At 29.7% G+C, this 14,102-nt stretch overlaps 2 protein-coding genes across 2 annotated transcripts; both read left to right on the top strand.

Annotated features, from left to right (window-relative positions):
- Positions 1-223: 223 nt before the first annotated feature.
- LOC105836364 (spliceosome-associated protein CWC27 homolog) lies at positions 224-5,917 on the top strand. Its single transcript, XM_012680338.3, has 7 exons — positions 224-451; positions 689-898; positions 989-1,189; positions 1,283-1,416; positions 2,003-2,254; positions 2,321-2,488; positions 2,589-5,917. Exons 1-7 carry the CDS (start codon positions 410-412, stop codon positions 3,109-3,111), a joined length of 1,530 nt encoding a protein of 509 aa, XP_012535792.1. The 5' UTR covers positions 224-409; the 3' UTR covers positions 3,112-5,917.
- On the top strand, positions 4,422-13,741 carry LOC105836363. The gene is made up of 8 exons (XM_012680337.3): positions 4,422-4,504; positions 9,038-9,255; positions 9,627-9,808; positions 10,494-10,641; positions 10,735-11,093; positions 11,331-11,796; positions 12,775-13,004; positions 13,230-13,741. The coding sequence occupies exons 1-8, from the start codon at positions 4,480-4,482 to the stop codon at positions 13,555-13,557; spliced, it is 1,956 nt and encodes a 651-aa protein (XP_012535791.1). The 5' UTR covers positions 4,422-4,479; the 3' UTR covers positions 13,558-13,741.
- The last annotated feature ends 361 nt before the right edge of the window (positions 13,742-14,102 follow it).

The raw sequence follows: 14,102 nt of genomic DNA, 5'->3' as shown, positions 1-14,102 counted from the left end.
TGTCCGACAATTATGTCGGGACAATAAGAAGATATATTAATTTATTTAATTATATAAAGTGCTGCGCATTTTTACAAAAAAAACTGCAATAAATAATTTATATAGTTGTATTTTTTAATTATATATAAATGTATAACACTTTGTATTATTATTAATAATTGTAATATTATTAATAATAATATTTAATCGTCTACATTGCTTTAGAACAGTGTTATGCACAGAGCAGATTGGAAACATCCGCCATCTACTGGAAACTCGAATAGCTAGAAATATCGGATGTTTTTGTTGAACCCAGTCGGGCAGTCGATTCGCCTTGGTCCGTTACTTGCTGATTCGCATACGTTGGCGTGCGTCTTTATGCTTCTCTGCATGGTTACTCCGTAAACGGTTGTAATAAGAGGTTATAAATATGAGTAATATTTACATACTAGAACCGCCTACAACAGGCAAAGTAAGTTTGAATTATTTTATAGATACATAAAGAAATATATCAAAGTCATAAGATAAGATCTACACAATTTTGCAAATAAAGAGTTGAATTAATTAATGTGTGAGAATATAGTATAATTTCTTTTATAATTTATAATTTATTATATTTTTGAATATTATTTTACAGTAGTATTATAAAGTAGTTAAATAAATGATAAACTTTTTATTTTTTTATTTACTTTCCTGTTTTGTCACATAGGTGGTAATGAAAACAACAGTTGGTGATATAGACCTGGAATTATGGACTAAGGAAACTCCCAAGGCTTGCAGAAATTTTATACAGCTTTGCATGGAAGGTTATTATAATGAGACGATATTTCACAGAATTGTAAAAGGTTTTATAGCGCAAGGTGGGGATCCAACAGGAACTGGAGAAGGTGGTGAGAGTATATATGGACATCCTTTTAAGGTATGATTATTAATAATTTCAGCTGGGTATGCTTCTTTGCTTATAAAATTATTAATTCAACATTTATGATATTATATTATTTATTTGCAGGATGAATTTCATACAAGATTACGTTTTTGTCGGAGAGGGTTGCTTGCTATGGCTAATGGTGGCAAAGACGACAATGGTTCTCAATTTTTCTTCACCCTCGGGGCAACACCTGAGTTGCAAAATAAGCATACTATCTTTGGAAAAGTCACTGGTGAAACAATTTACAATATGCTCAAGTTGGAAGATGCACTTGTAGATAAAGTAAATATTAAACATACGTATATATTTTGTTTCTTTTTTGTATAAAAAGATTAATGTATGATTTTCTGATAAAAAACATTTTTTATTTGACAGAATGACAGACCTCAGTATCCACAGAAAATTTTAAAAACAGAGGTCTTGAATAATCCATTTCATGATATTGTTCCGAGAATAATATCTGAAAAGAAGGAGCACAGTAAAGAAAAAAAGAAGAAGACTGGTGTAAAGTAAGTAAATATACATATGGTTGTTTTATAAACAATTTTTTTAAAAATATATTTGCAAATTTTTTATGAAATTGATTAACACGAGCAATTTTATAGTTGAAGAAAAGAATTCTATACATTTATTCTTGATTTATAAGAAAATATGAGAATATAAACTTTAGCATGTATGTATTTCGGACTTTATTGATATGATTATATGAAAATAATATTATATAAAAGAGAATTATGAACTGGATTTTAATAAATTCTAATATTTATGATGTCATGATGAATTACAGTAGTTAAAAAAGCTATGATAAAAAAATTAAAAAGAATAATACCCAAAGTATGTAAGATTGATCGTAGTTGTTTAATTTTAAAGAATGTATAAATCATATTATGCGTCAGTTAAATCTTTTTATACTTTGTTTTATTCGGCTTATTTAAGCAACAATTTAAGCAACAACAAACAGTATACATGTAAATTTTTATCTATTTTAGATTGAAGCAAAGTTATTGAATTATTGAGTAATTGAGATCTCATAAGATAATTATATTTGTATTTATTGAGCTTAATAATTAATTTTTATATTTACAAACATATTAGGAATTTTAAACTATTGTCATTTGGAGAAGAAGCTGAAGAAGATGAAGAGGAGTCGTCAGTTTTAAATAAACAATATAGTGGCAAAGGAAAATCAGCGCATGATTGCTTATCCGATCCAAAGTTAAGTTCGCTACCTGTAATCGAACCTTCCGGACCACCAAGTAAAAAAATCAAAGAAGATTGCAGCAGTGGTGAGAGTGATGATGAAACACGAACTCCGGAAGTATTGGCAGCTTTAAAAGAAGAAAAAGAGTAAGTTGTTTAAAAGTAAAATATTGTATAACAAAACAGGTGTAATATTATGTTTTGTAATAATAGAGCTATGAGAGAGAGAATCAAGAATAAGTTGAAAGATTCTAAAATAATTTCCCAATCAAAAGTAAAACTCGAAGAAGATAAAATCAAAGATGAAAATATAAATGAAGATGCAGAAGTCGAGGTATATTATTTGGGAAAAGATCGAGAAGAAGAACGAAAGAAAAAAGCGTATGTATTATTATTTTATTATATAGATTTTAAGAGATATATGAAATAAATTTGTATCTTTAGAAAAAAATTATATTTATATTTGTAATTTAATTTATAGAGAAGCGATAAGAAAAGAAATACGTGATCTAAAGCGCAGTGTACAAAACGAGAGGAAAGCGAAGGAGACGGATCGGAAGCAACAAACCAAAGAGGAAGAAAATAAGTCTGAAATAATGAAAGAATATATGGAAACACGGGAACAATATAAAAAAGCGGAGGAAAAATTGCCTAAGAAAGGCAAAATGCGCGACAGTTTTGCAATAGAATTGTTGAATCAATTCAAAAATAAACTTCAAAACGCCAAGGAGCACATGAAGGATAATACTATGAGTTCTGATAAGAAGACATCAAACGACACTGAAGAAGATGATCCTCACGATAAATCTTGGTTGACGCATGCTTTGCATTGCGAGGACAAGGCACCGGTGCTCGCCAAGGATGCCAGCACAAAGGACGACGATTGGTTCGAAATCTACGATCCTCGGAATCCGTTGAATAAACGACGAAGAGGAGAAAAATCCAATAAATCTAAGGAAGACAAAGGTGATAGAAGTTATTCTCGTCATAAGAATAATTTATAATTGTTATATGATATAACTGATTATTTTAATTACACTGAAACTTTTAAACAGAGCACCTTGAAATAGCGTGCAAAGTTCTCCTCCATTTGCACTTGACGTATGTGAGTAGCGTGGAGTGAGAATAGTGATACAACCGTTATTTACGTGTTTTGCGGTTACCTTGTATTTGTATTTATCTTGTATTGTATTTCAAATCATGCTCTATTAGGAGATTCTGGTGTAATATTAAATACTTAGGTATTTAATTTTACTAATTAGTATACAATAAGTGTCTATAAAAATTAAAACTTATGTATACTATATAAAAAATTGTATACTATGTAAAAAATTATGTATATTATATTTTATTAAGATAAACTTTTTGAATATTTCTATTATTTTTTAAATTTATATACAAATATATAGTATGATAGCAAGAGTTCTTTTGATGTTAATGATCAATAAAATGTCGCAATTTTTTTTTCATTTAATTAACTGCAATTGAATAATGTTATCTAATTCTTTGATTTTTTATTATGCTTATTTTTATGCGGTGCGTTTTACGTTCAACCAAAATTGTCGATTTAATCATTGTCGGTAATGTATTTGTTAAATATCTATATGTACATATGAAAGAAAGAGGAAACCGACAGCTTTCCTGATGTAAGATTCCATTGTTTATTTCGAAAAGCGGGCAGATTACTGCGGCACAGTTATGCGTTATTACGTCTTACATATGTGATAAGTGCGACAACAGCATTAGATGCGCGTGAGAAATCCTATGCAAATAAACCGTCAATTGGGGCATCTTTAATTCGCGTGCATTAAAGCGCCGATAAGACGTTGATACAAAGCACAGCGGATTCGTTCGCAGATTCAGTCGATCTGTCGGTGGCGACCGATACGCATCGCGCGTTTTGTTTGATCTCGCGATAACGGATCGAATCGTAATTAACGTATCATCACGCCGCTGAAAGAATTTTTTTTTTTTAGATAAGCGAGTTTCGTGAAGGCTTGTTGAAAGGCGACACCTTGTATAAAATTGTTTTCTCATCGAAGAAAGTGTGATTAATAGTTCGGGTGTAGATTAATGCGCGAAGTCAGGAAGTTATTTCAACAGAATTGAAATTTACCATATGCGTTAACTTTGCGATAAATTCCTGATATTACAAAAGTGAGAGTGAAGCTGCAATTAACATTTTTATTTGCAAGTGTGATTATCCAATCAAATGATATTATACATATAACATGATCGAATGCGAAAAGTAAATATAGGCGTAGTGCGTGCTTCATAAAGGAATTTTATTTGTTTGTCTCACGGGAGGAAAAAGTTCTGGCTGCGACTTCTTGAGTCTTGAACGAGCAGGTCTATGCAATCTTTTAAGAAAGATGTCAACGACACCTTTAAGAATAGGTACATATCCCTGCTAGTAAGAATCTTCGTCGATGATCTGTCATTACTCTCTACATTAATACGTGCCTTTAATACGTTATCAATGAGGATGATAGTGCATTATGGAAACAACGTAGACGCAAGTGCTACTGCGCATAAAATACGCAACGCGTCTGATTTTTTGTTGCACCTTGAACGACGACAATATTTATTTGTACTTTGCAGAAGTGCGTTTTAACGATACTTCTTTTTTTCTAGCGGAAACTCGTAAATATACGTGTCTTCCTTTATTTAATTGTAAAAAGAAATGTTCGATTAAACAATAAGGAAGAAAGAAAATGCTAGCGTATTCTCTATAATTATAAAATAAAGCAATAAAGATTTTTCGGTATATTGTGTAGCGTTTTTCAATGGCTTTAGTATGAACTTTTTCTGTATAGCAATGAGAGAAAAGGTTGCCTTTGAAAAGGCGGCACATTCATTCTGTAATCGCGCATTCTTCTTTAATGTAGCTCATTTAATCGTAATAGTATCTACAGATACGTGTGTGCCGCCCTCGCAAGATGTACAGATTGGTTTTATTTTTAAATTTCTTGACTTGGCTGGCCATGACTTTAGCAGCACGTGTTCTACGCTCGAATGATTCTTTCTTTCCACAAACGCAAGACGCACAACGCGATATAAGCCAGCTATGAGACTATGCTTCTTTCTATTTATAAATTTGTTTTAAGGCGAAGCGTAGACGCGGAATTGTTTCAACTAGAAAAAAACACTTTAAAACAATAAATTCGTCACAACGAAGAGTTCAAAAAAAGATTAATTATCAGTTAAAATTATTTTACTTGTAATATATCATTTTCATATTAGATATGGGTCATTAGAGCCAATTTAATTAGTCGATATGGGAAATTTGCGTCTTTTTAATCTGAATTAAGCATGAGCTCTCATATAACATAGTTCCCGATAATGAAGAAAATTGTTGTAAACCGTTTAATTTGTTTCATCGTTAACACTTTAATTTTTATGTTTTGCTCAAGCCGTCTGGGTAAATAATGATCTCCCTATCCATTCCACAAAAAAAAGAGTTATCAATGCGATATGTGATAAGTTATCGAGAAGAGTATCATGCTATAGATCGGGTCATCGTTTTGTTGAAGTATAAAGGTGAGACTGATGACCTCTTGAGTATCAAATCTGGCATCATGCGAGATTCTCGTAACGACCATTCGCGTTTCTCCCGTAAAATCGTCGAGTATAATCTGCGTTGTTCCGATTACTTACACGTATTTCCCTTTAAGTATAATCCGCTGTGGCGATTTTCAAATTTTCTAGCGATTTACTTAGTATTATGAAATATTATAAACAAATTGCGTAATAAGTGTCACGCATTCTTAACTCGATACTAAAATTAAATTACTTTTTGATTGACGCAAATAAAATTGTGTGATTTGTTTAATGGATTATATAATCCTAGAAAACAAAAAAAAATAGAATATTTTTCTACATTATGTATAACTTTTGTTTAAATAAATAAATCTGTTTCGGTTTTAAAAGTATACATATATAGTTGTTTAACAAAATAAGGTGCAAGATTACACTGTAAAAATGTGGTTAAATTTTGATATTTTTCTTAAAACATTTTTTGGAGCGATAACTTGAAGCAACTACAACTAACTGATTTAAACATAATTTATCAGCTGATCTAATGATTTAAAATTTTACATTTAAAGGTTTTACATGATGTTGTAAAATGCTCTATTTTTTCGATTTAATATTCTATAAATTATATAAATCTAACTTTTAAACAATCTTTAAATTTTTATTGTATAAAATATTATTTCTGTTATATGGTGAGAAACGAAAAAATTGCAGACTAAATCATATAAAATTACTTTATGTCTTCAAAAATATGTTGATCTTTATCGCGTAGAAGTTCGAGAATCGTCTTGTTCTAACTGGGTTTCCTTAGATAAGATTGATTTATAGTATTATTGAGTACAGCCGTTAACATGCAGACAGATGTTTTATTACGTGCTGTTAATACCGTGCGATAAGGTGTTTCTGAATTTAAAATTTTGTATGTCGAAGTAAAATAGAAACTCCATAAAACAAAGCTCGTGTTTTAGCGAAGATGTAAAAGATTCGGGGAAATTTCCACTACATTTGTTTACATAAACGCACGTCTATAGGCGAATATCTTATGGCCTGTTATTGCAGATAATAAATGATAAAGAACTATATCTGCCACATCCGTTACATTCCACATCGAGAGAATTGATACGCTTAATTAGGTCTATTGTTTATTATCAATCTTGATATCGAGCGACAATAATAGCTAGTTCAAAAAAAGTTAAAAGTATACTCTCTCTCTTTTCTCTCTCTTTCTTTCTCTCTTTTATGTCTTTTTACTGTCCCTGTAACATACTGCTATTGTCGAGTAAGAAGTAATTTCCTTTAACGAACCTTTAACGAACAATATGCACCGTTTGTTTGATAAGTTTTCACAATCTTTTTAGAACTTCCTAGTTTTCTGGGCGAACAACTGCTCAAGATGCTTTTGCAGGTCTCCAAAGAAGTAACATTTTTTTCCATTGAGGGAATTCTGCAAAGACCTGAATAAGTAGAAGTCTAATGCCAGGTCAGGTGAATACGGAGACTGAGGAAAGACATTTCAATTAAGCTGCAATAATTTTTGCTAGATTGCCAAAGATACGTGAGATTTAGCGTTGCCTTAGTGGAATATGACGCCATAACAGTTGCTCACTTCTGGATATTTCTCGTCGATTGCTTTCAAACAGTCCAATTGAGAACAATACTTGTTTGAATCAATTATTTGATTTTGCGGAAGTTTGTAGTATAACTTTTCTTTCCAATCCCACCAAATACACAGTATAACTTTTTTGTATGGCTATTTTGCTTCGGTGATGTGATTTGCGACGATTCACCTTGTTTTCTCCATGATCTTTTGCGCTCTACATTGTTGTACACAATCCACTTTTCATTGCCCGTTATTGTGCGTTTTAAAAATATAAGGTTTTCATTGCGTTTGAGCGATGAATCGCAAGTAGAAATGCGGACTATTCAAAATTTTTAACTCAAATTATAAGGTATCCACATATCGTACCGAAACACGCAGCCAAGTGTGTGCAAGTGGTTTACACAGCCTTTTAAAATTTGTTTTAAAAGGCTGTGTAATCACGTTGATTATCTTTGCGATTTCTCGTGTCGTATAGCGTGAGTTATTTTCAATCAATGTCTTGATTTTATCGTCATCAGCTACCAATGGCCTACCTGAACGCTCACTTATATCTTGATGTGTCGTATCGACAGCACGAAATTTTGCAAACCAATTTGACACACATGTTTGCTTATGGCATCTTCTCCATACATGTATCTTTTTTTTTAGTTTGCGTTGCATTTTTCTTTTTACGAAAATAGAAAAGCATCAAATAACCGAAAATAACAATTATTGTTATAGATTTAGACAAATAACAGCTTAAAATTTGCTGGAAAACCAAAACTTTCAAAAGAACAAATAGTGTTATATATTGAAAAAAATTTATAGTAAACGTTTTCTTTTATCAGCCTACAAAATACGAAATTACTTTTTACTCGATATTTTTTCTTTTCTTATTTTGCTTTGATAAAAATTCTCATATTTCACAATATTTGAAAAATTTTATATATCTTTTTCCTAGTAGCAAAAAACATTGGCGCGTTATTGGAAAGTAATATAAAGACAATATTTGCAATATTGGTTTAATATTGTAAAGTGGATCCTTTATCTTATTTAGCCAATTTGTCTAGCAGAAATATTGGTTCAATATTGGTTTAGCATTGGGCCAATATTGAACCTATCGATATTTCATATTAAACATTAATTGCATTTTAATTTAGAGCCAATATTTTATAACCAATATTGGCGTTATATTGGGAAACATTGGGAAAATATTGGCCAATGCATTTCCAATATAACCAATATTTAACCAATATTAGCCAATATACTGTCAATGTATTTTACTATTAGGGTTTAAATTTATAAAGGTTTCTGAAAAAAATATCTTAAATCTTTTTAGAATTTTATAAATTTTTTTTGAAATTAAAAACTTAAAAATTCTGAAATATTAAACAATTTGCATATATGTATAAAGAATTAAAAAAAATCGGTAGACACACACATGATAAACTTATATAGAAATTTTAAAAAAGTCTGAAATTTATATAGAAATTATGAAAAGTTATAAAGAATTCTAGGAAAAGAATGGTGACAATATGGTTCAAATTTGAATGTGAAAGAAACAGTTGGAACACACACACACACACACACACACACACATTGTTAGGCTTATTAAACTAAAATATAAAGCTTAAAACTGAAGGAAAAGCATTCAATTACATCTTTAAATTAACGAATTTCTTAACTCTCTAGGAGATTTCTAACGTTATTAATGCACAGAAAATACAATTAATTATTAAAAATAATCGAGTTTTATATCAGATTAATGTTCGGAAGACTAAGATAATTATACTTTATATTGGTGACATTTTTTGCAGAAGATGGTATTCGGCCTCGAGATTGGCAACCGCGAAGATCGAGTTATAAAGTACCTTTGAGATTGATGCGATTATGTTTGCTAGGAATGCTTTTGCCGTTAGGATTCATTGCTGGGCCGCTATATCTGCGATACCGCGTGTACTCCGAACAGCTATATGCTTTAGCAATATCGGATCAAAGACTGATTGATAACAAAATATCTACCATTTGGTGTCAAGTAAGGCATTTTGGTATTAATATTTTATTTTTAACAATCTTTATTTTGTTTTATAATTTTCAAAAATTGTATGAAAAATTTTTTTATGTAAATTTTTGAAAATTTTATAAAAATTCTGTAACTATTTTAAATTAAATCTTAAAAGATGCTTATTATGGTAATTTGCTTTATTTATTATATATTCTATTAAATTACGAAATAAATATAATACTGTTTTTTATAACTACGTTATAAAGATTTGTGTTTTTATGGGAGTTAAGTAAATTCTTTTTTATTACAAGTAGTGTTTAAAAAAATTTTTATTTCTTTCTTTTTTCTTTTTTTCTTCAAAAAGTTAAAATTATTGATAGTAAATCGATTACTGTCTGCAGAGCCAAGTAATCAAAGTTAATACCACGTTCAATGCGTACCTAATGAGTAACGAGCCAGTAGTTGAAAAGGAGGCGATACCCATTTCGATGACGAGACACCTCATCATGGAGGACGACATGAAGGAATATTGGGGATTTTATCTTCTGCATGGCAGTAGTGTCACTGTTTCAGCTTGTGTAAGGTAGAATTACAGAAATGGGGGCTTATTATCACGTAAATCTCAAAAGAAAAAGAAAGTTTTTTATTACTTATATGCAATAAATATTGTTTATATATGTAATTGTCCCCATTTCTCTTCAACTGAATTATTTTAACCCATTTAAAGTAATATTCTGTAGAGGAGAAGGTAATATTATGACCCTTTTCTAAGTATTATATCTTTTATACACTCTTGATATCTATTGATGAGGAATTCTAGAGATTATACTTCTTATAAAATTATTTATTTAATACTTTGCAGTGCAACGATGCTAATATGCTAATATATTAATACTCAACAATCGATATTTTATTGTTACAAGGCTTGTTGATTTTTGAGCATTTTGAAACTTTTTCAAGTTTTATTTTTAATAAAATCAATTTAAAAAATCTATTTTAATAGAGGGACTACATTATCTTTGTTTTTTTATATCTATTATGCAATGCTGTCACATTTTTATAAATAATATTCTAAGTATTAAATATTTTATAATTTTGAGTTTAACATTGATTGAACAACATATTGGCTAGTGGAAATGTTAAGTTTTTAATTTACAATATTGATTATTAACAAAGTTATTGTATATAATGTAAATAAGGGCCATAATATCATTTTCTTTTACTTAATTATTATACTATGTAATTTATAATTAATCTACTATTTTTAGATGGCCAGGTGCTTCTTTAACAATAATTCGTGGATTCAAGAATTTACATGAGTGTGCCTTCATCGGAGATGACAGTAGCGAGGAACTCGAGGAACTCGTTGAAGTCGCTAACGAAGAAGGTCTTCTTGATATAAAAGGCACTACGGAGGTGTATTATCTGTTTCTTTCAAAAATGCATGTTTCTTTTCTGCAAATACATAAAACAATTTTATTCATACACTTCTATATTTTTTTATTATAGGCTGCACGTCTTAGTAATGTACCTGACAAAATGAGACGAGCAGACCAGGACGTACATTTTTATCATGAAGCTAGAGCTCTTCGTTTGAACGGTTCCAGATCATCTGGACATCAGTTAGCCAGTCACGAATTGGATGCTGAAGCGATGCGTAATATACTCACCCAGATTTTGGCCAAAACCGATTACACAAGGAAGAAGCAGAAAAAGAATTTGCATCATCATTATGAAGCAGTCTTTAGGGATATCACTAATATAGATAAACCAGCGACAAATTATCCTACAAATTTACAAGATCAGCATCGAGCGAAGCAAATAAGCAAATTTAACGACAATAAAAAGATATCAGAAAATAATACCAAGTGCGTTATTTTCTTTATTAATGTAATTTCTTCCTAACAATTTTAAGGGAATTATAATATTTCAATAAATATTATAATTCCCTTTTTTAATTTAAAAAAATTTTGAAAATTAATATCAAACACATAAATAATTCAATCTGAATTTGCAGATTGTAAACAAGTCTTATTTGTATCTAATATTAATATTTTCTTTTTTCAATTTTTTGTAATTAAAAATTGTATGTTTACTTTTTTCAGATTTACGCCATTGTCTTCAAAAGTACCAGTTTCCCTTCAAGAAGAACAATACAACCACAAAGAATCTAAGGCCCAACAGAATTCTACGTTTTCTCCTAATCTCCGTTCAAATTCTACAACATCCAACGGGCAAGTGGAGTCTAGTACAGTACAGGAAATTGTGAAAGAACAAAAGGAATCGAAACCCGAACAGACAAATTCAGAAGAGGTGTTTCAAGATATCCTGCGAAAAATCAATTCCTTAGGTACCCGCGGTAAACAAATGTTGCATAAATTAATGGATACAATTGATACACAAGCTGGTGTCAAAGGCGTCGCGTTGAAACAATTGGTGAACGACACGATGAACGACAAGAAATTGTCGAGTGAAGCTAAACGGAGAAGAAGAAGAGATTTGGTCCTTTCGTCGCCGCTTTATCAAGAACTAACAGAGGAGGACGAAGATGGCGACGTAGCATTAGAAGAGGTAGATGTTTTATTTTGCTTACATATTCTTTGTGCTTTAAAGTGTAATATAAGTTAATCTTCTGTAATTATAATTACTCTGCAGTAATTTAAATTGAGTTTTAGATATTTCTATATTTACTGTTAGCAACCGCATATTAAGAAATTTAATTAACTCTAAAATTGGCTTATTTAAAAATAACGCGCAAGAGTATCAACCATACAGAAAATGACATAATCTTTATCACATATATAGTATACTGTTCCTTATTAAATGATTAATGAATTTTAATTTTATCGCGTATTTATTACAATGAGTAGAATAATATATCTTATATAGCTATATTTGCAGAATTAGATATTAGTGTATACGTAATTGTTCCTATTTAAATCAGTGGATTATATTTGCAAGATATATCAATAGATAGAGTATACTTAAACCGTGTGTAATGATGTTTGATTAGTCTTATTCATATCTAATATACTTGACTGTTAGTATATGCAATGTTATAAAGTGACATTGTTTGCAGAGAATACGAATATATTATGAATTAGTAATAATGCATTAGTGCGCATTGGCGCACATATTAAAGGTGTTGTGCACAGATCTAACCTGTATAAAAAATGCAAATATCTCGAGTAATAAAATATACATTTTACCCAACAGTGCAATATTGTGATTTTCCGATTTTATTTGTTTACATGTGCATATTAAATGAATATCTTTTATACGTTTGATTTGTATACGACTTTCATATACACACTATAGTGCGTCCAATTAATTTATGCTATAAATTTTACTTATTTGAAATTTATTTCTAGTTTTCATGAATTTAGTAACATATATCTTATAGTTTATTAAAGAAAATGCAATGTATCATAATTTAAAATATGTGTGTGTGCAAACTATTAAAGACAACACTTTTGAAAGTTTACTACATTCAATTGATGAAACATAAAAAATATTAAGATATATAAATTCGTTATATCTCTTCTTTAGGATATGTTGCATCCAGATGGTATTGCAGAAGATCGAGGTACTGTAAACGAAACAACTCTGAATGACAGAAGTAACTCCGAGTTCTGGAGCTCGTTTAGCAGTTCCGAAGAACGGCTATTGGAATGCAAAGGTCTTATTCTGAATTTACCTTTAACACCGCATCGGTTTTGTACACCTAAACACGAAAATGATCATTCTACAGCTTCCTTCGCCAATACGGTGACATATAGGTAAGTGAACAATTGTTTTCGTTAATTTTTTTTCCCAAAATAAGAATGGATTTATTCGATCATTAATTTAGTTCTCTTGTATATTGGCTTTAATTAAGATCTTAGAAATTCTTTTCTAACAATTTAAATTAAATATACTTTTTTTTAAATGTAAATGCAATTGTTTTATTAATTGTAAATTTAAACACATATTTTTACAATATATTTTATATTATTTGATTGTAGAGTACCTCTAAATGGATATTACTTCTTTGTTTTTAATTCGGAAAATGAAGTCCAACCTAATTATGTGAGAGTGAAATTTGATCTTTTAAAGACTGTCTACAATACATCGAATCCCGTGCACGCGTGTCAAAACAGCACGACGGAGTGCTCGTTGCCTTTTAAAATATTCAGTAATGAAAGAACGGTATTAGAACTGCCATTAAATGGAAATGACTCGCAATGGAATGAAGAATATATTGGTGTGTCTGTGTGCGAACCAAGAACGATGGTTTACAGCATTTGTGTTATCATGGTACCTTTGCTGATTCTTTGCTTTGCTTTTCACTAGTAGATTGTTATTAACAGTATTTATGTACATAATACATATTTTTGTTGACGTAATTAATAATATCATTATTCTACCAATCATTTGAGAAAGGAAGGATTTTGATAACAATGACAATAATAATTTAATATTTTTTATTATTATTAATTAAATTAATCATAAAAAATATTAATACTATTTTTATTTTGCTATAAGATAAAAATAATTTAAAAGAAAAGATTTCAATTATATATATATATTTTAAAGAATATGTCTTTTTTAAGTAAAAGATTTTTTAAGTATATCATTGTATTGCAATAATAATAGATATTTTCAAAGATGTAAGTAGGTAGCATTATGCAACAACATAGATGCAATTAAAAATTGATTTTTAATTTGTTAAAAGATTTTAAACATTTTAACTAAAAAATTTTTATGCTAGAATATATATTTTGTTCATTGATATAATCTTACAAATATTTTTATGCTATATTTTTAATCTATTTTATGCTAACTTCATTTGCAGTTATCAGTATAAGTTATTAGTTATCTGTATACAAGTCTTTCCT

Source organism: Monomorium pharaonis, chromosome 2, assembly GCF_013373865.1.
Source record: "Monomorium pharaonis isolate MP-MQ-018 chromosome 2, ASM1337386v2, whole genome shotgun sequence".
Taxonomy (NCBI): domain Eukaryota; kingdom Metazoa; phylum Arthropoda; class Insecta; order Hymenoptera; family Formicidae; genus Monomorium; species Monomorium pharaonis.
Note: the sequence above shows the minus strand (reverse complement) of the source record. Positions and strands in the feature narration are given on the sequence as shown.